The sequence below is a fragment of the Callospermophilus lateralis genome, chromosome 8 (assembly GCF_048772815.1).
Source record: "Callospermophilus lateralis isolate mCalLat2 chromosome 8, mCalLat2.hap1, whole genome shotgun sequence".
NCBI classification, from domain to species: Eukaryota; Metazoa; Chordata; class Mammalia; order Rodentia; family Sciuridae; genus Callospermophilus; species Callospermophilus lateralis.
In genome coordinates, this window is record NC_135312.1 from 89,986,119 (window position 1) to 90,012,021 (window position 25,903).

The window sequence follows — 25,903 nt, forward strand, 5'->3', positions numbered from 1 at the left end:
CATTGATGTGGCTGTGTCACTGTAATATGCTGATTTTAATTCCTTTGGGAATATGCTGAGGAGGGGAATAACTGGGTCAAATAGTGGTTCCATTCCAAGATTTCTGAAGCATCTCCATACTGCTTTCCAGAGTGTTTGCCCAATTTGCAGTCCTACCTGCAATGTATGAATGTACCTTTTCCCCCACATCCTTGCCAACATTGTTAATTGTATTCTTGATAATTACCATTCTGACTAGAGTGAGATGAAATCTTAGTGTTATTTTAATTTGCATTTGTCAAATTGCTAGTGATGTTGAACATTTTTTCATATATTTGTTGATGGATTATATTTCTTCTTCTGTAAAGTGTCTGTTGGGTTCCTTTGCCCAATTATAATTGTGTTATTTGTGGGTTTTGGTGTTAAATTTTTTGAGTTTTTTATGTATTCTGGAGATTAATGCTCTATCTTAGGTACAGGTGGCAAAGATTCTCTTCCATTCTGTAGACTCTCTATTCACTTTCTTGGTTGTTTCCTTTGCTATGAAGAAGCTTTTTTAGTTTGGTACCATCCCACTTATTGATTCTTGATTTTACTTCTTATGCTTTAGAAGTCTTGATGAGGAATTTTGTTTCTAAGCTGACATGATGGGGATTTGGGCATGGCACTCTTAATTTAGCTATTGGTTAAGAAAAATTCCTGCAAGAATTAATGGAAGGAGACCTCATTGTTATACAAAATTACATATAAGAAGATCTGAGGGGAAAGGGAAAAAGAGAGAGAAATGAATTACAGTAGATGGGGTAGAGAGAGAAGATGGGAGGGGAGGGGATGGGAGGGGGGATAGGAAGGGGATAGGAAAGGCAGCAGAATACAACAGACACTAGTATGGCAGTATGTATAAACGTGGATGTGTAACCAATGTGATCCTGAAATCTGTACATGGGGTAAAAATAAGAATTCAAAACCCACTTGAATCAAATGTATGAAATATGATATGTCAAGATCATTGTAATGTTTTGAGAAACCAATAAAAAAATAAATAAAATGTCATCAAATTTGAAAAAAAAGAATTATTTAGTATTATTGCCAATTATAATATGTAGCTTTCTTTAACTGCATACATAGAAGGAGCATAGAAAAAGAAGCCAGTAAGGGAAACAAATAGCTGGACAGGAATTTGATTTCAGTAATATTTGACAATTGGGTCATACTTATAGCATTTTCAAGTTACACAAAGTAAAAGCAGTTATTTCAAAATGTGCAGTTTTCAGCACACTAGTTTGTCCCTATCAATATGCTTCTTCTCTTAATCCTAAGTGTAAGGGCCTGGAACTATGATTAGCTTTCAAATAACTTGTCTGTGATTAGAGCTAGAATTCAAAATTGAGAGAAAGCTTACTTTCATCTATTTCAGTAATTCATCTAATAGTTTATGTTCTTTGATCCACACAATAAATGGTTACTCTATTCCTGAATACCTCCAACAGAGCTTGAAAAGAAAGAAAGAAAGAAAGAAAGAAAGAAAGAAAGAAAGAAAGAAAGAAAGAAAGAAAGAAGAAAGAAGAAGGAAGGAAGGAAGAAGAGAAGAGAAGAAAGGAGGGAGAGAAGGAGGGAAGGAAGGAGAAACCCAAAAAACCTTGTGACAATTCTCAGTTCCTCTGAACAGTTGCGATCATCTTCCTAAAATATGCTGATTTTAAGTCCTTTGGGAATATGCTGAGGAGGGGGATAACTGGGTCAAATGTTTGTTCCACTCCAAGTTTTCTGAGGAATCTTCATACTGCTTTCCAGAGTGGTTGCCCAATTTGCCCAGGGTAAGGGCAAATTCTAGTGGCAATTCTCAGTTCCCCAGGACAGATGTGATCATCTTCCTACAGAAATATTGCAGCATTAGCTATAAAGTGTGTAACAGTGCTCTAATATCTGTCCCATATTACAGTCTTTCATATATTTAATTAAAGCAAGCGAGGGCTCTGTCTCTTTTCTGGGCTTAAGGTTTCACTTCCTTTACTTTTAAAAATTATTTTATGACATAGCTATTGCTCCTATCTGGAAGTTCCTTCAGCTCTTTTCCTGTAACACCTCTACCGATAAGCAATCTTTTACACCATCTCTTCATCTAAAAACTCCTCCCCTTTCAAAATAAAATAAAACTGAATTAAATGGCTTTTCTATTGCCCTGCAAAAGGACTTTGTATATATTAGGGAAGTACATTACCTTAAAGTCTAAGTCTAATATCATGTATAATATATGATTATATATACTATCTTTCTTATTTCCTTAAAACACTGAATACTAGAGATATATTTATAGGTGAATTTCAACTTAATATATATTTAAATGAAAGCATTGCTTTCAAGAAAATTATCTGTCACAAATTCAAAAGCATTTTCCTACTGAATGTATACACTGATATTTGATAGAAATTACATTTAAAACTACTTCAAAACAGAGCCACATTACAAGAAGAAATTCCCTCTCACCCAAACCAAAATATCAGCCAGGTAATTTGCATCCCTGCTTTCATTCTTTCTCATCAGTCCATTTTCCAGATTAAAACCATACACTGGCTTGGAAAGAAAATCTGATTGTTCCAGTCCCTAGTTAAATCCTCTCAATTACTTTTCATAGTAAAAAAAAAATCTATAATATGCACTATAACTTCATCTCAAACCACATGCCCCCCCTTCTACTTTCTTTGTTTCCACTTCAATAGTCTCTAATGCTTCTTCTCCCTGTTGCTTTAGTTTCCTGGGGCCGCTTTGACTTAAGAACATACCACAGATGACTTGAAATAATAGAAATTTATTGACACGCAGTTATGGAAGCTGAAATTCTGGAACTGAGGTGTAGGCTGGGTCATGCTCTCTCAAAAACAAGTAGGGAATCCATTCTTGCTTCTTTATAAGTTCTGTTGGGTTTCTGACAATCTCTGGTGTTCCTTGACATGTTGATGCATCACTTCAATTCTCCATCTTCCCATGGCACTCCCTCTCTATATCTCTCTGTTTCCAAATTTCCCCTTTATGTAAAGGACACCAGTAATATTGAATTGACCTCATTTTTGTCTTGACAATCTATGTGAAGATCCTCTTTCCAAATAAGGGCACATTCTAGGATACTGGGGATTTTGGTCTTCCACATATATTTTTAGGACAGGCACAATCCAACACCTAAAAACCCCCATGCACCCAAGAGTATTCCACAGATTATCCATTTCCCCATTAATCTTCTTAGCCACCCTCACTTTTCTGCCACTTTGTCTACTCACGTTTCCATGTTTCAACCTAGAGTGGTGTATCTTAAGGAATACTGATGTATCGTCTCAACATATTTTTCTCAGTTAATGCATTCACTTGACTTTGTCTTTATGACAATTGTAACCTTTGTAATTTTTATTATTGGTGAGATCATTTGGTTACATTGTAGTATGGTTTGGATGTGGCTGTGATTTATCCCCCTGGGATTCATGTATTGGAAGCTAGGTCCCTAATATGGTGGTGGGAATTTTTAATGGTGGCAGAGCCTAGTGGAGTATGGTTAGGTCACCAGGGCTGCCCTCTCAGAGACTTAACCGTCAAGGGATCCCCATTAGTTCTTGTGAAAGCAAGCCTGGCCCCTCCTCACTCTCTGGTTTCCCATGTGGTGTTCCCTCTCACAAGTGCTCCTGCCATTGTAGTACTGTTCACCCCAAGGCACTTAGGAGAGCCAGTGCCTCATCTCTGAGCCTCCCAAACTGTGAGCCAAACAGCTTCTTTTCCACATAAAATACACAGCTTCAGGTATTTTTCATACCAACAGAAAATAGACTAATTTAGTACCTATCTATTTCATCAGCTTTGAGATCTGTGAAGGTCATTTTTGCTCTCTGCTGTATTATCATGGTGTTTGAAATGCCACAGGAAGCTTTCAATAAATATTTTGTTGAAAAAATAAACAATAGAACAGAACAGAAATGGCAATCATGCCTGCCTGAAGTTTCAATATTTTTATTCTCACTAAAATATTGAGAACATAAATTGTTTCCACATAATTCAAATAAAACAATAGTTTACCTCTCAGGAAATAGCTTATATAGAATCAGGATAAGTGGCCCAATTAATTAATAATAAATTTGCAATTTATTTTGAATTGTCTGAGCAATGGTAGCCATACAAGAGTCTTTTATTAGTCTTATAAAAGCAACTGTATAAATATTCAAATTGCATTTACAAACTTCTAGGGCACAAAAAGTAAAAGATTACAATAGAATTGGGGAATATTTATTTTAGTACTACAATAAAATTTATTGACAAGTGTTGTGCTTGGCTGGGAAACACATATTGATATACTGTGATAAATACTGTGTGGGTTATCATCAACAGCAGTGGCAAGATAGCTTTCAATTCATGTTTGATTTTGTTTTTAATATTACACATAAAGGTTTTTGGATTCAAAAGCATAATACTACTTCTGATTCTTTGGGAAGTTAGCAACATTACATCTTTTTTTTCTATTCCACAATTCTTTACATGAATGGTTATATTCAAAAGCTATAAATAGTAACTATATGGATTTTTAAGACTGGCACAACTAATTTAGAATTCCTCTTACCATTATGACTATTTTATTTAATCACTTTAAACTCAATTTTCTTTTCTGTAAAATAAAAATATTATCTACTTGATAATATTACTCTAGGTACTAAATGTATAAAATGGCCCTGGTTAGCAGTCAAAAATTGTTTCTTGTAATATCTTCACCAACATAAGCACCAAGACGTGAATTTTAAATAGTTTTCCATTTAACTGTTCATTATATTTTCTTTATATGGTTCATTTTGTTTTCCTAAACCAAGGTTTTATTTTATAGTTTTTATTTTTCTACTTTTTTTTATTAAGATTTACTTGACACACAAAAATTGTACCTACTTAACATATACATTCCAACGAGTTTGAACAAACATATACAGCTATGCTATAATCACAAGAAGCAAGATATTAAATATATCTATTGAGGCCAAAGCTTTCTTTGTGTTATGATGTGGGAGGGTTGTTTTGTTTTATTTTGTTTATGCAGTAACAACATATCTGTTAACATAAAATCTATCCTCTGAACAAATTTTAAACTATACCACTTGAAAATTAAGGTACTGTATTGTATAGCAGATCTTCAGAGCTGTTTTCTGTCTTGCAAAACTGAAAGTTAATACCCTATGCAACAATTTCTCATTGTTTTCTGCTACCCACTGCCAATCACCATTCTACTCTCTGCTTCCCTAGAATTTGACTATTTTTAGGTACCTCAGATAAGATATTTTTAGGTACCTCCAGCTAAGTGAAATAACCCAATCACAGAAGGGCAAATTTTTTTTATGTCTGATTCATATTTGCCTATTAGCCATCAAACATAATGAATAAAGAATATTATGTTAGGAAAATTGTAACTAAAGTTAATATTAATAATAATGTAAACATAATTTCCAATATTGCTACTAAAAATCTAATAGTAATGGGCTGGGGCCATAACTCAGTGGCAGAGCGCTTGCCTAGCATGTGTGAAGCACTGGATTTGATCCTTAGCACTGCATAAAAATAAACATATAAAAAGTTCCAATAGTTACACAAAGAGAAATAAACAAACTGGTAAATTATATTATCCTTATTTTGAAATAAGTTTTCTTAAGTTTAAAATATTTTAGGCTAAGCAATAGTCATTCTTTGACAGAAATATCATCTTTGGAAATTTTATGTATTTTAAAATGTCTGTGAAAAACACAAAATAGCCAACAGTATGATGCTTTATTGATATAAATATTAAATTTTAATATCATATATTATTTTCTTCTTTAAACATTAGCCAAATTTGCAATTAGCCATATGGTATCCAATTTAAAACTGAAAATTATTTCTCTGAGATACATCATTTTCTTTTTTTACCAAGGGAATAAGATTTGACCTTTCTTAAGAATTCATAGTTCCCAATTTCCCATGATTCACTGACAGTCATATGTAAGTGTACTCTGTAGAGCCTCAAATGTATTTTCCCATTTATAACTATGTTTTCCAGTTACATAGTTGTAATGGCACTAGGCTAGATACCAGAAAGATTTACACAATGCAGTGTGAGTCCAATTTGTTGGGTAACAGGAAATCATGGTCTCAATCAAATTTGATTTATCCACCTTACCTGAATCCTGAATTTGTCTCCTGCTACTTTTAAATGACTATGTTGACCACATTTTTTATTGTAGTTCTTCATCTTTGTCAATTATATATGTACCATCCATATTACTTTGTCAGAATTTTTTAAGAAGTTCAAGAGACAGAAAAGAAATGAAGACTTTGAGGAGAGGAACTAGTATTTTTAAGCACCTATTATGTGCCTTTTCGATTCAATTCAGCACACGTTTATGAATTCTGATGATGTGGTAGGCACAGCACCAAACAATCAATATTCTTCACTTATATTATTTCTATTGTTCTTGCTGCTCCCTAAGTGGGTGTTCTTATTTCTATTTTAAAAATAATGAAGCTGAGGTTTAAAAAGGTTAAGCAACTGTCAGAATAGGATTTGAACCTAGATCTGCCTGGTTCCTCAGACTACTGCCTTTGTACAACTCAAATCTTCATCAACTCATTTACCAGAACAGAGATAATTGCATCTATAGAAATACCTTTGAAGTTAATTTTTAAACTCCAACATCAAAAGAATCAACAAAACATTCTTTTTTTTTTCCATATAGGTATATGGCCATTATTGATCCCTTGAAACCCAGACTGTCTGCCACAGCTACCAGAATTGTCATTGGAAGTATTTGGATTCTGGCATTTCTACTTGCCTTTCCTCAGTGTCTTTATTCCAAAATCAAAGTCATGCCCAGCCGCACTCTTTGCTATGTTCAGTGGCCAGAAGGTCCCAAACAACATTTCACGTAAGTTAATTTTCTCTAATGATTTTCAATTCAATTTATCAGACACTTAGGGAAATAGTGGTTTGGAGCAGAAATTAATAAGACATAGATGTTTCTCTCCAGGCTCACTTACTACTTGGAATAAAAAAATATAAAATTATTATAAGACAGTATGATGTGGTCAGAAAGTCTGTATAAGTTACAAAGGTTTTAATTGGAAACGTGATGACTTCCATATGGGACAGCGCTGGAGAGTTTCCTGGAGTCAGTGATAACAAATGAAAGAACCTTGCCAAGGAAAGCAGGGTTGTTATTGATTGAGAAGTGCAAAGGGAGGAACCAAAGCCCAAATGTGTTGATTGCTCTTTTAGGGAGCCTGGCAGAAGGGAAGGGAGGTCCTGGCAGGTCCTCTAAATTTTCCTTAGCTTGATTTGGTCTTGTTCATTTGTTTCAGCATTGAGAAACCTGAGCACTGGGTCAGAAAGGAAATAGGAATTGTGTAAGCTAGAATTTGGTATTTTGTACTTTGGATCCACCTAAAGAAAAGCAAAAGGGAAAAACAGCATAATCATACACTTGATTATATTTATTGTAACTTGATTATATTTGTTATTTTGATCATTTGAATTTTATTACAATAAAATGCTTATTTTCCTCCTTTTGATAACCTATTTTTTTCCTTTAAAACTAAAAAATGATTCAAATAATGGTCATCTTTTAAGCAGTCATTTTTATCTAGAATTCTGAAGAAAAATAAATATTAGCTGGCACTAGTAAAGCAGAATCAGGCAGCAGTTATTAAACTGAATGTTGTATTCTGTTCATTATAATTAATAAATCTTAATTGTATAACATTATCATCCTTGAATTATTTACTCACTGAATTACTTCTTCATTGACTTTTTTTCCCAAGATTTTCCTCTTTTACTTGAAGAAATAATACAGAATTAAAACTGCCAAAGAAGTTAAATACAACACACACACACACACACACACACACACACACACACACCAAATCCAGAAATTTGCAAAGGTGAAATACATGTAAAATTAAGGTAGTTGTCATCTGAAACATTAAAAAAATACAAACATATGATAATGGATGCTACTATTTAAAGTCATATTGCAGGGGAAAAAAACACTTATTTAGGGACAGATACACCACAAGGAACAGGTTTGACAACATCAGTGAAATAAATTCATAAAGCTATAGTACAACTAGTTAATCAATTTAAGAATTGTTCCCAGCTGGGAGCCATGGTACATGCCTATAATCCCAGCAGCTTGGGAGGCTGATGTAGGAGAATTGTGAGTTCAAAGATAGCCTCAACAAAACTGAGGCACTAAGCAAATCAGTGAGACTCTGTCTCTAAACAAAATACGAAATAGAACTGGGGATGTGCCTCAGTGGTTGAGTGCCTCTGAGTTCAATCCCCAGTACCAAAAAAAAAAAGAAAAAGAATTGCTCCCAAACATGTTATATTTTGGCCCTCACCCTTTTCATTTCTACAGACTTCAACTATTCTAAATTTCTAGCTACTGAGAGGGAAAGAGTGATTATAAGCTTTCCACAAAATTACAAAATATACATACACAAGAGATGGGCTATCACCAGTCTTTTCTCACCACCAGCCCTTAATTTTTCTAAGAAATAATGAAGAAAAAAGTCAAACACAGTTGTAGTCACTTTCTCCAATGTCAAAGGGATGGGGACCATTATTAATGCAGAATGATAAAGAATAAGTTATATTTTATATTTGTAAAATATGTCAAAATACTCTCTACTGTCATGTATATCTAAAAAGAACAAATAATTAGTAGAAAATTATTTTATTTTCTACTGCATTAAATTTTGACCAAACACAGGAAGTCTTCTATCTTTTTTGTTTGTTTGTTTGTTTTAGCTGGTCAAAGGTCACAGACATGCTTTTTAACCTACTGTGTATTTTAAGTCAGCTGAATATCTACAATTAAAAATACGCTAAAAAGAATTCTAACTATGATCTTTTCCAAGTCTGTTGTGCAAAGGGCTTAAAGCTTTACTAATTAAATGCAGGGAACAAGAGCTCTAAACCTCTCTCATTCTCTGTGTGGAACAAAGTACCAATGTTTCCTGGAAATTGCTAAATTTTGCACAAGCAAAATTTACACATACTAGAACATAGAATTAGTTTCATTTTATTCCAGAGAGCTTCTTTTCTCCTGGTAAAGAAACAGCACAAGGAATGAAACTTAATTGGTCTCATCATCAGAAGTCATAAACTTGGTCTTTATTCATGAAGTCAGACAATTTTTTTAAGTACACTGTGGAAGCAGACAATAGAATCAGCTTCCTGTAGTACAGACCATTACCTTATATCTAGCTAAAACAAATATCAACTTGAATGATCATCAAAGTCACTGTTAATCGCACTATTGAATAAAGTTTAGTACTGTGGTCTTCTAAAGGAAGTTGTCAAAAAAAGAATTCAATGAACTCCAGGTGAGAAAAGTCAAAACAAGTCATACTCACTAATGAGTTGTCCATTCAAAGCTAACTGATAAGAACGTGCCCAGCCACAACTGACTCAACGACACTATACTCAAGTCCTACCTGGAAAGTGTGAATTTCCATTAACTAAGGGCAGAGTGAGGCATACAAGAGCTACTTCTGTGACATTTTAATATCCAAGCAGCATAATAGAAACTGTTCCCAGGGGTGATGCATATTCCATTAACCACACTGAATAAAACAGATGCATTATGCATTTTTTCTTTTCTTTTTGTTTAAGAAGCTTGTTATCTCCCTTTGACCACTGAAATATACTTTGAAATGATTCCATGTTGATTTTAGTCCAGGAAGCAACAGTAAGAAAGTCACTTATCCAGTAGGAGGTGAGAAACAGGTTGTGGAGTTGCTGTACAGTCCAAGCAACTGCAGCAAGACAGACAATCATGGTTGTCTTAGGCTTTTCTTCCTTTAGCATAAAGAGGTGTTTTGACCAGCCCACAGCTCTGTGTCACATTTTTACTAGATTGCTACAGATTTCTGGAATCTTTGCTGTTGTTCAATGACCCATTTATTGGAGCCAAAAATTCTAGATGCTAGAATGGGAACAAACACAGATACGTAATAAAACAGGAAACACAAGACAGAACAGATGGATCTAGATAATATATAATCCAGCAGGTTGGTGCTGCAGTTATCTCCCTCCTCCACCATCCCTGAGGTGCACATACTGAGGTACACTCCTCAAGTGTAAGCCTGAAGGTTTACCTCCCTCCCCACCCACACAGTGACTGGAGCATCCCCATTGATACCAAACTTTAAATCAGACACAGCAAGCTACTAAGAAGTGGAAAAGCAAAATTTAAGATTCACTTTAAAAGAGAGAGAGAGAGAGAAGAGAAAAGGATAGATATTGATAAGTCTATTATAATAAAATCCTCAATTACTGTAAAGCCTTCTTAAAAAATGAAAGCCACACTAAATTTGTAAAATTCCATTTAGGCTATAAAATTATTACATAAACTTCTACTCCTCCCTAATTGAATCCTTATTATTATCCTTATTATTATCCTTTTTGGTTGAAAGCCATGGAATCCTAGAATTGAATTTGATAATCATTGATGACTTATATTGTATGGATGTTATTTAACAAGCTAATAAATCAAAGGCACCATGATTTTGGAAAAACGCATGTATCTTTACCAGATTTTTAAAAATCACAAATAAGTCCTGTATCCAATTTAGCTCAGAGTACCTACTTAACTTTTAATTTTCATTTAGATAAAAAAAAAGTTTATTTCTAATATTTAATTTCTAATATGTTTAGCTTAGCTGAATAATTACTAAATAGAGAACCAAGCAGAGGAAAAGCATTCATTCTCTATTTACTAAGCAAAGGAAATATGCATAGATTAAATGAGCACTTTACCGCAGTTACATGCTTCCATATACAAAGACTAACATAGGTCAATTGGCAGCATTTGAAACATGAATCCAGGTGACACTAATCATGACATGACATTTTGATCAGTTTGTGAAATGAGGACATAAAGTGAAAATTATCTTTGGCATTTTTTATTATGATTCAAAACTGAACAAATTTGAAGTTCCACATTTTTTTTTCCAAAAGATTGTTTTCTGATTCCTTACAGGTACCACATTATTGTCATTATTCTGGTGTACGGCTTCCCGTTGCTCATCATGGGTATCACATACACCATCGTTGGAATTACTCTCTGGGGAGGAGAGATCCCAGGAGATACCTGTGACAAGTATCATGAGCAGCTGAAGGCCAAACGGAAGGTACTGTTCTGCATAATTCGCCTAGCATTGTGCAAACTGTGGCACATCGGAGACAGGAAAACTTACTCATGGCATTTTAATATAATATGATTTGATATTCTACTTCCACTTTTTAAAATGTCTTCTTTTCCACCGGACATAGTGACACACACAACCATAATCCCAGCAGCTCTAGAGACTAAGGTATGAGGATCCACAATTTTAAAGCCAGCTGCAGCAGTTTAGTGAAGTGCTAAACAACTCAGTGAGACCCTGTCTCTAAATAAAATATTAAAAAGAGCTGGGATGTAACAGTGGTTGAGTACCCCTGGTAACAACAACAAAAAAATCTTCTTTCCTTTGTTTTCCAATATTTTTCTTTTATATTCTATGTTGTTGTCATTCTGTAAGCCACTGTCCATGTACAATATCAGAATATTAGTGCCTGATAGAACAAGAGTTACTTCCTTACAGCAATACTTTTTTTAAAAAATCACCCTTTGCAGAGTATTCTCATTTATTCTACCAGAAATTGCCAAAATTTCACTTTAAATGGAATCTCAGCTGATTTTATTTAGGCAACTGTAGCTATAATTAACCCTGATTGAACAGAGTGCCTATGATGTACTCAATAATCTTCCAGGAATGACATCTCTCTTAGAAAGTGCTATAATTCCTGGATGTCTATTCCGCCTCCATCTTGCTCCTGATCCAGTCATCATGTATATGTGATTAAGGAACAAGAACTGTATTCATGCTCTTCTACAATTCATTGATACAAAAAGAGCCTATTTCTGACTATTTCACATTTAGTAAGAAAACACCTAAAACTTAAACAGGATTGATGTTTCACTAAAATTTTTTCAAAGATTTTTTTTCCACCTATCATTGATTCGTTGACTCAATGAATGAGACTTGTAAAAAATTGGTAAAATTAAAAAGTATCTTATTCCATCATCTTCATTCCAATTAATGTGTGCCTATTGCATACTGGAGAGGTTTATTTCAAAGATAAATGAGCATGTCAATCACTATTTATTTGTTCCATTTATGATTAATTCATACATGTAAAGCTACTAACAATCACATGGGCTTTTCCCTTAAAAATCCCTCAACAATATTAAAACTAATTAACAACATACACTCACTTAACAATGATCACTCAGGTTTAAAAAATATAATACAGCAAAAAGATTCCATTTTAATACCATGATTTTTCTTTGATATTGACAAATTATGCTAGACAAGGCTTATGCTACATACATATATGTATGAACTATATACATGATTTTCTCTTTCAATAAACTAACCTTAAAAATGATGCATACAAACCACCAAATTATGCATTCAACATCTAAAAAGTATTACTGAAAGTAGAACTCCAATAATATGTTCATCTTATCTGAAGTTTCTTTTACCCTTTTGCAATTTCAACCCTTATTTTTAAATATGATGTTCATATTAAACTATGTTTTGGGTATCAACACATCAAATAATTGATGCAATGTTTTATATATTTCAGAATAATTTCTGTCTTTGTATTACCTACTTAGTTACCTTTTGTTTTTTATTGGTATAGACCTTTTTTGTTCTGCCCCTTTTTTTTCACTTCTACACAAATTAAAATAAACCCATGATTATAGATTATAGAGGATTTTTCCCACATACATGTAGTAATTTTCTAAGAAGAAATGAAAACTTAATCTCAGTTATTTATTTTTTAGAGTCCCAGAAAAAAACAAAACCAAAAGGAAGCATATTTTTACATTGCCCCTATATAGTCAGTGGGAGTGAAGAATAAATACTCCCTTTTGATTTCATTACCCTACAACTTCAAAGTAAAATATCAACTCAACCTGTGTGACTCTTCTAGAACATTTCAGAAAAGGAGGACACTTAAAGGTTTTGTCCATTTATCTCCCTCTCAAATTGTTCTGAGCTGAAATAATGCAAAGTTAAATCCAAGTCAGGGACTTATAAGAAATACCCTTGTCATTGGATTTCTTGTACACTCTTATGGCCATCAGTATATGGACTGATTTTGCTCTAAATTTTAAAATTTCAAAATACAGTTAGCTTTTAATTTTTTAAAATAAATTGATACTGCATTTTAATTTTAAACTGACACATAATAATTGTACCCATCTAAAAATCTGAATATTGTTCTGGCATGATTTGAATTACATACATTACTACTAATAATAATATTTTCACATTTTTATGTGGTCACAAATAGATGTAAGTCTTACCTTGGACTTACTATTTAATCATAGGCTGTCTAACAGAAACCACAACCTTGATAATACAGACTAGACTTGAGAGATAAATATGGATATGATAGTGCAAATTAAGCATGACTCTTGGGGGGAAAAACTCCATAAACAATTATGAACCATCCTCTTAAAAATAAAAATTGGTAGATATTGACTCTCAAACATATAAGAATAAATAAATCCACCCCCTCAAATTTTACATATATCCTACCTAAGATTATATATTTTGAAAATAATACCACTGCTTGTAGTAAGCACTGGGGAGAAGACTGTTAATTTTGAGTAATATGTTAACATACTTCCATAAATATTTCATCATTAAAAATGTAATGTTGAACCTGAAAATCAGTTTTTAACCTTTATGGCTCCAAGAACTTTAATAAGATCCAAGAAGCAATCTGTAAAAGTGTTCCAGCAATTTAATCACATCTCTAGAACTGGTCTTTTATCAGAGAAAAAGAAATTATAACAATACATTAAGAAACCTTTATGTAATTTAGTTTTCAAAGCACTTTGTATTCCTCATAACACAACCAAGAGTATCTTTAATTTATAGTACATATCCTGTTTTAAAGTCCTAAATGTTTTGTATCCATTGGCTTTAAATATGTTGTCTATTTAAATGTTTTAAAATAGTGAGTCTCTTTATTGTAGCAAAGTAGTTAAATTAATAATTCCTGTATTTTAAGTAAAAGTATATTCAGCTGGATGCAAAATACAAAATGTCAATTAAGGTCATACAATCCTCAAAGACTGGGCTAAGGTTTATTCTGTTCTTCAATGGTAGTTGGTTAATAATCTTGTCAAAGCTCTCCTTCAGATGCGAACTATTTGGTACATTGCTATAATATTTAATTTGGAAAAATGAAGTTATTACATTTTTATGAATTCTTAAGAGAGACTGCTTTTCTGATATTACGCTGTTTGCAGAGCATGTTTTATTAATCATGAGATTCCAGAATGAGAATAATATGCTATCTAGAAAAATATACTGATCCTCTTCTACTTTATTCTTATTATAGAAAAGTCACAGATTTTGGCTTCCTATTAAAATCTCAACTATAATTCCATGCGTTAAAAGTATTAAAACTATCTGTGTAAAGTCATAATAATTATACAACAAAACTTGAAACATTATTTCTTAATTTAATGTATTATGTTTTGTCATATGAAAACTTAGATTTTAAATATCTAGTGTTCAATCTAAAACACATTTTCGTATTTCAGGATGATATATCATGTATAGAATCTAGAATGATGGATCTAAAAATAATCTAAAACTTCATGACTCCTTTCCTAAAATCATTTGCCTAAAACCAAATGCAGAGTAAGAAGAAAATAAATGCAGATGCTAACTGATTTTATAATTAGGATGTTTTGGTAAAGAAATCAAATATACTTTAAAATTTTTTCAGTCTTGTTAATATCATTTTTTCCTTAAGTGGTTCTATATAGGAAAAACATATTTTCTCAAACTCATTAGTAATGTTTATTATAAGACTTAACTTCTTATCTATCACTAACTAAATCCATGTAGTTTCAATTTGAAGTCACTCAATTGAAAACAGAGATATGTCATCCATCTTTCCCACATAATTTTTTCATAAATAGAGACTATCTCTTTCCAATTTGAGTGGGAAAAATGTAGTGGCATACTCCTATAAATGATTTAAGTTAAGATTCTTGGCAATGACAAAATACATCCCAAAATGTATGTGTGAATGAGTCAGATGAATCCCTGATGGCAACTTGGAGTAACTATCTAGAACATAAATGCTAGAAGGCTGGAGATTAGCAAGATGGGAAGAAAATAAATTATACTAAGTAAAAGATACATGAATTAGATGTGAAACTTAGTTAATGCTTTGATGATCAAATTATTAAATTAATCTATGTAAAAAAGAAGAAATGGTGACTAGGTAGAATAGACGGTAGAAATGAACACTCAGAAGAGTTAGATCAAGCTCAATTCATTCATCAAAAATCATTTATTAATAATTCTTATTGTGGAAATGCCACACACAAAATTTATCTTGATTTAGGGAAAATGTCTTTTAGTCTTGTGATATCCTTATGAATCCTGCAAGTTGTGTGGTACTATTGAAGGCAGATACTCCATCTGTTTTGATGAAGTGCATCAACATTCGGAGGAAGGACCGTTCGCATGCCACAGAGCTCTGCCCTCAGAGCTGCCATGTTCAAGTCTGATCCATCACAAGAATACCAGTTCTGTGATTATGACATAACTAAATGTACGGAGACATATTCCTAGTTCCTGAATCAGATATTAGGTATCTGATTCAGGAACTTGGAAATCCAGGAGCACAGTGCCATGATCATGATACCATGGCAGTCTTGAAAGGTGTCAAAGTTAATGCCTTACTTAAGTGTGATATTAGACACATTTCTCTAGCTTTCTTACATCCTATTTTCTCAAACTCATTGAGGTTTGAAGACAGTTACATTATTATAATTTAAACTAAATTTATAAGTTTTTTAATTTCAATTTTTAATTAGAAATTTTAATTTTGGAATTGAAATTCTATGGTTCTAATACTTAGCATTGTGCCTTCTACAAAGCAGATACTTATTCCATGTTGATATTTCCCTTTTCTTGTGTCATTTTCGTACCTTTTTCCATATGGAGAACCTAAAATTGGATGAGAACTCTCTTTCCCAGACATTAATATCTGATTAAATAAGGATTCATTATAATGGCTACAGATTTTAGTATATTTTATACTGACACAGCCACATCAATGTTTATAGCAGCACAGTTCACAATAGCCAAGTTATAGAACCAGCCTAGATGCCTGTCAACAGATGGATGGATAAAGAAAATGTGGTACACAATGGAGTTTTACTCAGCCATAAGGAAGGATGAAAATAGATGAAATTAGGGTATTTGCTGGTAAATGGATGGAACTGGAGAACGTTATGCTAAATAAAATAAGCCAGACCCAGAAAGTCAAGGGTTGAATGTTTTCTTTCATATAGAGAAGCTTCACCAAAAAAAGGGGGCAGGGAGCAGGTAAGGTAAGGAGAATCCCATCAAAATAGAAGAGACCAGTGGAGTTAGAGGAAGGGGATGGCGGGAGTGGGGCGAAGTGAGAAAAGGAACAGTGGAACGAAATTCACCAAACTATCCTATGCACATATATGAATGTAGCCCACTAAATTTCACATTTATGTATAATTATAAACCTGTATTTAAAAAAAAAACTATAAATAAATAGAAGGAATACCAGTAAAGAAGAGGAAATTGAACAGGGTAGGAGAGGAGAAGAAGGAAAGGGGAATACTGAAGACTGAATTGGAGCAACTTATATTCCATGCTTGTTTAATTATGTCAAAATGAGCCACATGTTATGTATAACAATAATGCCCTAATTGTAAAAGATAAATTACATTAAGGATAATACTACTTCCTGAGGACCTTAAGATTTTTCTATACATTAATTATAATGAAAAATATCAATAGAAAATTCCCTGTGAGTGCAATTAATCATAGTATCAAAACAGCAACTACCACTAAGGGGGACACAGAGTATTTTTCATTTTTCCAGTTTAACCTATAAACTCAACCTCTTACTCTTGGAAAATATCCATTAAAAAAATCTGAACCAAGAATTTTACAGCACATTGCCTTCTCTCTTTTTTAATATTTATAACATATTTTATTCTATTAAGGTATTTTTAGCTTCACAGTTGTGAAGTCCTTTAGAACCAGCTCTAGCAATCTAAGTAACAAAATATGTATAGATTTTTCTAAGAGAATTCACTGAATATTATCAATGGTAGTACATATGAAGAGTTATTAAGAAACTTGAAATTCTGGCTTTGTGAATAGACTAAAACTTTTCTGATACTGTCCTCATAACCATTTTCTCTTTCTGTACTTCACTGTATTTATTACTACTTTTTTAAAAAGAGCCACATCATGTACAACCACAAGAATGGAATCCTGATTAGAGTAAGTTATACTTCATGTAAATATAATATGTCAACATACACTCTACCCATAAATATCTAAATAGAACAAATAAAAATATAAACTGGAAAAAATTAAATTTACCTAGATGACATAGATTCCAATATTAATATTAATATATCATGTAGATATGTGAGCTCACACATGCCACAGTTGTGATTGACATATCTTTATGTCACTCTCATTTCCACATCCCTGCAACACACTTCCACTTATTTCCACCCATCTTCCCCCGATAGTTTGTCATAATGATACTTTATTGTTACTCATATTATTATTAATAATAACATCTTTTAAACACTCATGTGTTGTAGTTCCTTTTTAAAATATCATGTAGTTATAAACCAAATATTTTAGGATAAAGAAAAAGAAAGATCGGGAGGGATCTCATAAAAATCTAAGGAAGACCAGTAAAGAGACCACAGGGAAAGGGGAGGGAAGGGAAAAGGAAATGATATTGTCCAAATTATATTGTAAATAGTGTGTATGAATGAATATGCTACAATGAATTCCACCATTACGTACAACTACAATGCACCAATAAAAATAATAGGAAAAATAAACCATTTTAATAGTAAATATTCTAGGGAAATGAAAGTCAAGAGTCACAAAATATATTAAATTTCTGTCATATATCAAAACCTCTCCCCCCAAAAGAAGAAATAAATATTATAAGAATTTTACATAGGAATACATGATTATTTACCATTTATTTTTCATACAGGTGTTTTAAGAAAAGTTTCTTTTTTATCTGACAAATCACTAAATACCATTAGAACATATCTGTCCTACATCTTCTCTGAAATTGCAGAAAGATACAAGAAAGTGATATTTTAACTCAGTAGAGGAAGATGAGAAAATGTAGAATTTGTTCCCTAAGAAGATTTATTTTCTTAAAAGGAAAGAACCAGAACCAAAGTAATGTCAAAAAATGCTTGAAACTTTTGATGGATTTGAATAATATTACCATATAATATTTCTAAATGAAACAGGGAAGCTTACCAAGAGCCAATAGCTGTTTTTTTTCCCTCCAGCTAAATCCATCTACTATACCTGGCACAATCAGGAGGGCCTCCCAGGCCCACACTGTGCCTTCCTTGCCAATACCAACCATACCCTTGATTAAGTGTTCTCCCTGCCCACTATGGCCAGCAAGCATTTCAATGTATTTTTAGTTTATTAGTCATACTTTATTTCTTAAAAACAACAGAGAAGACAAGCACTCCAAGGAGGATATATCTAGAGCCCCTGAGTGCATGACAATCATTTTAAAAGACTTCTCTGCGAAATTAACATTTTCCATCCTGCAATTACAGGTTCAGACATCATGGATTGCATCTGGAAAACAAATCTTAGCATATGAAGTATATAACAACCACTATGATTTTCAGTGTTTCAGGATGCACTACACACAGATACAATTGAAAATTATATCAATTGTAATGGGTTTTATAAAATTACTATATGAGTAGAGATTTAATGTGACTCTTCCCATGTTTTTTTAAAGTTTAGTTCCATCTGAAATGAATTTGTCTGAGTTGGGGAAAACCTTACAGATTTACTTTCTAGATTCTTTCCTGTTGTTTACATCAACAGGTATTGAGGAATCTATCTTTGCCAACAACTTCAAAAGTCACAGTTACTACTATTTGAAACTCAATGAGGACTTTCATCTCTTCCTATAATATAACTGACTCTTCATGTATCATCCTAACACTAGGCTAAATTAATGAAGCTTTAATGTATATTCTATAATCTGACAATGACAAATATCTACCCCATTTGTTCTGTTTCAGAAGTTTCTTAATTATTCTACCTTCTTTATTTTTTTTGTAATCATTTTTGTGTAGTTAAAATTATTTCTATTTATGGAATTGGATAAACTTGTAAATTAGCTTTGAGTGAATTGGACAATAACTATTTGGTAAGAGAGATGTAGAATGGGTTGATGAGTGAATAAATGAATGTCATCCTTTAAGTTATTTTCAAATAATAGAATATAGTGACTGAGAACAAAAGTTTACAATCATTATGCCAAGTTCAAGTGCTGGCTCTGGCACATACCTTGACCTCTTTTGCATTTTTATCTCTTTTGAAACATAAAGTACATTATTAATTGTGGTCACCATGCTTTGTAATAGATCCTTCTTTAAGTTTACTTTTTATTGGTGCATTACGATTATAGATAGTGGTGGAATTCATTATGCCATATTCGTATATGCACATAACATAATTCTATCAATCCGCAATAGATCTCTAAAACTTATTTATCTTACCTAATTGAAATTTTGTACTCTTTGACTAATATCTTTCCAGTCCTCCACCTTTACTCCAGCCTCTGCTAATCACCATTCTAGTCTCTGCTTCTATGAGTTTGACTATTTTAGATAATGTTGTATTTTTCCTTCTGCTTCTTGTTTAGTAACTTGGCACAGTGTCCTCTAAGTCTATTCATGTTGTCTCAAATGACAGAATTTCTTTCTTTTTTTCAGGCCATATATTTGCATATATATTTATCACATGTATAATTATCACATGTATATTTATCACATGTATATTTATCACATGTATATTTATCACATTTTTAAAACCATCATGCATCCATATATGCTTAAGTTGATTCCTTCTCTTGGCAATTTGTGAGTAATATTGCAATGAGCTGAAAATTCCAGATATCTCTTGAACATATTAATTTAAATTCCTTTAAAGATATATCTAGAAGTGAAAATTGCTGGATGACATCATATTACTAGTTTTGCATTTTTGAGGAACCTCCATACTATTTTCCACAATGGTTATATGAATGTACATTCCTACCAGCAGCATTCATGGGTTCCATTATTTCCACATCTTCACTAACATTTGCTTTTTTTTTTAAACTTTTTTGTAGTAGTCACTCTAACAAGTATAAGTTGATCTCTCATTGTGATTTTAAATTGCATTTTCCTAATGGTTAGTGGTGTTGTACATTTTTTCATATACTAAAGGAAAACTTGGTAGGCATCATGTAACTTGATATCAAAACATATTACAAAATCTTAGTAATCATAGCAGTGATACTATAATGAAAGCAGATGCATAGACTACACATGTAAAACCAATTGATTCCTCGAACAGATATTGAGGACAGACAATAGGAAAATAACAGTAGCTTCAGTAAATGATTTTTCACAAAACTGGATATCCATAGACAAAAGAATGTAATTAAGATAATATATGTGTCAGAGTGTATGCTACCAATGTTCATAATATATGAATTCAGTATGTATTTCAGTCTGTGTATAAGACAAAAAAAATTATGACCACTAATAAAAGGAATACTTGTGATAGTTCTAGCATTTATTAGTACTTATTATGTGCCATACTTACACTTGATTTTAGAGGTTTAAATTGATTAGCCAGACCCGAGAGTGTAGCTAAGTGGTAGAGTGACTGCCTAACATGCACAGGGCCCCAGGTTCAATACCCAGAACTGCAAAATAAAAAGAAAAAATAGATCAGCAATTACATCTTGACAATCACATCAGCAAGGCACTGTGTTATTTTCATTTTGCAGATACTAAAAAAATAATTAGATGGGTTAAGTAAATTGCCCAGTCTTTCAGTAATAATTAAGATTTGAACACAGAAAATCTGATTCTAAACAATGGATTCCTAATTTTTGTATTATATAGATCTTTTCTGTGTTTTGCTCAAGGAAGAAAAAATAAATAATTTTTGACTTGTATCTTTGTTTACTTACCAGTATTTGAATAAAAATATGTATACTATATCCAGGGAAATTTTTTTCCAGTACTACTAATCAACTAAAAATTTATTTAAGTATCAGCAACTAACTTAAAAATTAATTCTTAGGAAACAATCTTCATCAGTAGGCTTAGACAGCATGTACTTACCAAAGTGAGAAATAATATCCCAATACTTAATTCCAACATTTTTAACCTTTTCTATAACATGTACTCAATATGTAAATTATAAGAAAACAAATTCCTCCTAAATACTTAATCCCTCTAATTCTGCTGCTCATGGAACTAATAGTATACTTTACCTTCTTTAATTATCCATGAATAATTGTGGTTGCATTTACAGGCCACCAGTAGGTTTTATTTTTAATGCTTTTTACTAATTCATAAAAATCCATTGACAGTATTATTCCTCTTGACTACAGGTTAGCAGGTATAACAGATTCATAAAACATCCTTTGAAAAAGATAAGTTAATAACTGATATGTCATGCAGCTATTTTGTGAAGTTCTGTCTTTCAATTGTTAAAATTTTAAATCAGATTAATATATACACTAATATGTATATATATATACACACACATATATATTAAGATATATATCTCAGTATTTTCTGTTTGTTTTTAGTTCAATTAAGTTTTAGCATCATAAAGCTCCTATCAATGCATACCAAATAAAAACAATAAACCAGTCTCTTTAATGAATTATCTTTATTTAATCGTAACCTCCTGAAACATACTGATATTAACTAATGGTTTTACTGCAACTAAAACAACTTCATGATAATTACATTGCTAAATCCAAAAATTACATGTAACTTAACAGACATTTGTTAAATCTCAGTAGATAGGTATAAATATTTCTTATTTTTAGAGAAAATTTGGCTTTGTAAATTATATGGAGCAGAGAGAAAGAAGAGGAAGAAGGAACACGGGGAATGGGAGGAAGTCTTGGGAAGGAAAGTGATGGCAATACAAAACAAAGGAGAGGAAGAGTGTCGTGTACAATGGTGAGAAACTGGAATTTACCATGTCTGAGTGCTAGACTTAGTACTGTAACTTGGCTTTATCTTTGTAGAATCATCTCTTCTTCAGACTCATGAACTCATTTGTACCATGAGAAGACTGAACAACCTCTAAGTTCTCTTCCCACTATAAATATCAAGGAGTGATTGAAATTTATTAAATATTTACACAACATCTAATGTGTCCTAGACATTATGCATGGTGATTTCTACATAAGCATCCATGTGAAAGACTGAAAATAATAGAGTTTGATGAATGTTTAGATGTGGAGACTGTGAAGGGAAAATGAAGCAAATCGTATTTCGAGGTGAAATTACTAAGAAAACAAGGACACTATCGACAGAAAATAGTCTACGAGAAAATCCAGCAATTGGGGGGATGGAGAAGATAAATTTAGGACAATCCAGCAAGGTAGAGATGCACATAAAAGCTCACGCTAACGAAGATGACAACTAATGGTAACCTAGGAGCACAGTACATACAACTCATTATATATTCTGACCAGAAATGTTTGTGAGAAGAATATTTCATCATGCACTCTGAATAGCATAATAATCCTACTAGGAATCATGAGCATCAATTCCTCTACTCACCGAGCATGTTCCTTCCTGCCAGTTTCCACTCTCCTGACCTCTTAGAGCTCAAGTCAGAGCAAACATGGAGGAGGGGTGGTGTTGCCAGACTGTTGACTTCTATTTATATTTATTTTATTACTTTTATTTCCAATTTAGTAAAATTTTTCAACTAATTCATAAAAATCCATTGACAGTACTATTCCTCTTGACTACAGGTTAGCAGGTATAACAGATTCATAAATCATCCTTTGAAAAAGATGAGTTAATAACTGATATGTCATCCAGCTATTTTTGTGCCCTCCCAAATGAGCATGTTGATTTCACCTGCCTTCATCTATTCTTATCCAGTTTTGCATCATAATTATGTGACTTGTATTAATAATAGTATGTAATCTTCTAGCTTCTGACTATGTGTCAGCAGGAGATGCAGTTGTGCCTGTTTATTCAGCATGGTGATAGATTGACGCAGGTTTATATATTTTCCTCCATCTTTTATTTTGAAAGACTGAAAAAGAGCTAACTGATGTTGGGGTAATATGTGGCCATAAAACAGAGCAAAAATATCTAACTTATGTCATCCAGCTGTCAGTGTAGCTTTTAGGGCAACAAGATTTTGTCAGAGTTTGTTTCAATGTTTTCTGTCTTTTCTGACAAGGTAAATCTCCAGTAACATTATTGTGTCTTCTCTCACTTAAGAATAACGTTCATCTCTAAATGTTATCCATTTTCTCTTATTTTTCCCTTTCTTGAGTCATTTTTAAGGCACACTTAGATCATCTCAACTAAGGCTATTGGTGTACTTGAAATATTCACTTTTGTCAATAACAATCATTTAATAACCATTGATAGTTCTTCAGTCTACAATTAAAATCCATTCAAAAATAAGTTCAAGTGGCTATAAGGTGGCTTAAAAAGGAGGAAAGAAGAAGGTATATTAAAATTAGGTTAAATTCAAATGAGGCTTGGTAGTATTCCTTGAAAGGTGGGTATTGACTCAAAGTTCAAATATTTTCTATCATATAAAGGTGCTAGAGTAAAATAAAGGAAAGGGAAGGGCCGGATAGGATAACATAAGAACCAATCAAATACAAATTAATAGAGAGTGAAAGGAAGTTCAATTGAATAGAGGAAGGAGAAGGGGGGACAGGAGGGAAATGGGAGGCCATGAAGTGAAGTAGATGTCCATGCATGTATGAGTTTACTAGGATGGACCCAACTACTATGCAAGCAAGGTTATATAAAACTCTAATAGAAAAAAAAAATGCAAGTCAAAAACACCCACACATACATACACACGGTGGGGATTTTACCCCAAGTTCTTGGATCTGTTGTAAAATGCTGAGCAACTGATGTTCTTTACGTGCTATTGTACATAATCAGTGCTTGGTGTAAGGCCTGATGGAGGAGTGGATGGGTGAACAGGGTTTTGTGATTCAGCCACTTTCTTGTCTTACACATGAGAAAGTGTGCAGTTATGTGATGGGACTTTCTCAGTCAAAATTATAAAAAGAGGGAGGCAATTCTGAAATTTAATCTTCTCATGTTCAATCTGTTATTCTGTTCTTAGTTGAGACTGCTCTGATTGAGACACACACAGATTGTAGACTAAATTTTCAGGAAAAAAAAAGTGAATGTCCTCAGGACTGTATTACTATCTTCAAGACTAAAAATGATGCCTACTTATCTTATTGCCGAATAAATTAAAACTGTTCTTCAAAATATTCCATATTTCATGAATATTTAAATGAAAGTTTTCTTAGCCCTACTACAAGTAAAACAGTTCTTAGGAATTTCCACATTATTTAGATTCTTGAGATAATATCCTAGTAAACCTAAACTTCTCATTAGTAAAGAATTTATGTCATGCATTTATTACTCATTATAAAATTTCCAATTCCCTTAATATTAAACTATGCTACTTTCTTTCATAGTAGGAAAAACACTTTGTTGTTTTGCAGGACTATATAAACATCAAATCTAAATTACCTGGCCAAGTAAAATTATTAATACAGTGGTTCAGTTAAGAGAATGATGGCTATCTAAGGGTTTGTACTGTTAGCCTTACTGCAAACCTCCATAGCATTTTTGATAGCCTAGCAAATTTTTCCATAAGCCTCTCACTCCTTAGGCCCTCAGCTGGTAACACCATCTATAACTGTTTCACCTAAACACAAAATTCTTTCCCTCAAAACCAAAGAAAAGTTCTTTTTCTTAGTGTCCTTTTAGTTAACAGGGCACATGGATGACCTATGTCAAGGCTATCTCTACTGGAGGTAATTGGTAAAAGATTTCAGATTAAATTAACCATCCCAGCCACAGAAGCAACTACATAAATTAGATATGTAGGAGCATGTACTCATCATGGATCAACCTACGTTAATTATCTATATGAATATCAGTTATTTTATGACATCTGCCCCATATAATTATATAATTTAGGAAATGAGTGAAATGATGGGGGGGTGGCAGACAAAAAAAGTGTATCCATTTGTTAGAGCTATTATAACAAAGTGCCACAAACTGGGTAGCTTAAACAACAAAAATTTATTTTCCTTCAGTTATAGAGGATAGAAGTCCAAGATCAAGGTGTGAGCAGGGTTGTTTCCTTCTGAATCCTCCCTCCCTGGCTTATAGATGTCTGTCTTCCTCTGGTGTATTCACATGGTCTGTGTCCTCATCTCTTCTTATAAGGGGACCAGTCATATTGGATTAGAGTCCAACCATAGGACCTCACTCTTTCCTAAATTCTACCTCTTTAAATGTTCCGTCTCCAAATTCAGTCACAGTCTGAAGTACTAAATGCTGGGACTTTAACATATTGGGTTTTTTTTGTATTGTTTTGTTTTGCTTTGGTTTTGGTTTTGTGGGGACAACTCAGTTCACAACCAAGAGGTCCTTTAAAATATTTAGTAATTGATGCCTTTGGTCCAAGCCACCTCATAAATTCTGGTAGTGTCCTAGCACCAAGTAGAAATTTTGCTGTTATGAAGACAAGTTTCTATGAAAGTGAGAGTTACTGAATAAAGGGTGGCTCCTCAGAACTCTCCCAGCTCATATGGACAGTTGCATTCCTTAGCTGAGAGAAAATCAAGGAAACTCTCCTTCTGCTTGTTTGGCTTGAGCATCTCATTCCCTTTCCCATGCCTGGTGGG

The 25,903-nt window shown here is 32.9% G+C and overlaps 1 protein-coding gene across 1 annotated transcript in view; it reads left to right on the top strand.

The window, feature by feature from the left end:
• The window catches only part of Tacr3 (tachykinin receptor 3), a 79,295-nt gene that overhangs the window by 29,826 nt on the left and 23,566 nt on the right, over positions 1-25,903 (top strand). The window contains exons 2-3 of the mRNA XM_076864773.2: positions 6,708-6,896; positions 11,016-11,166. Of these exons, the coding sequence (XP_076720888.2) occupies positions 6,708-6,896; positions 11,016-11,166 (340 nt within the window). The remainder of the gene's footprint in view (positions 1-6,707; positions 6,897-11,015; positions 11,167-25,903) is intronic.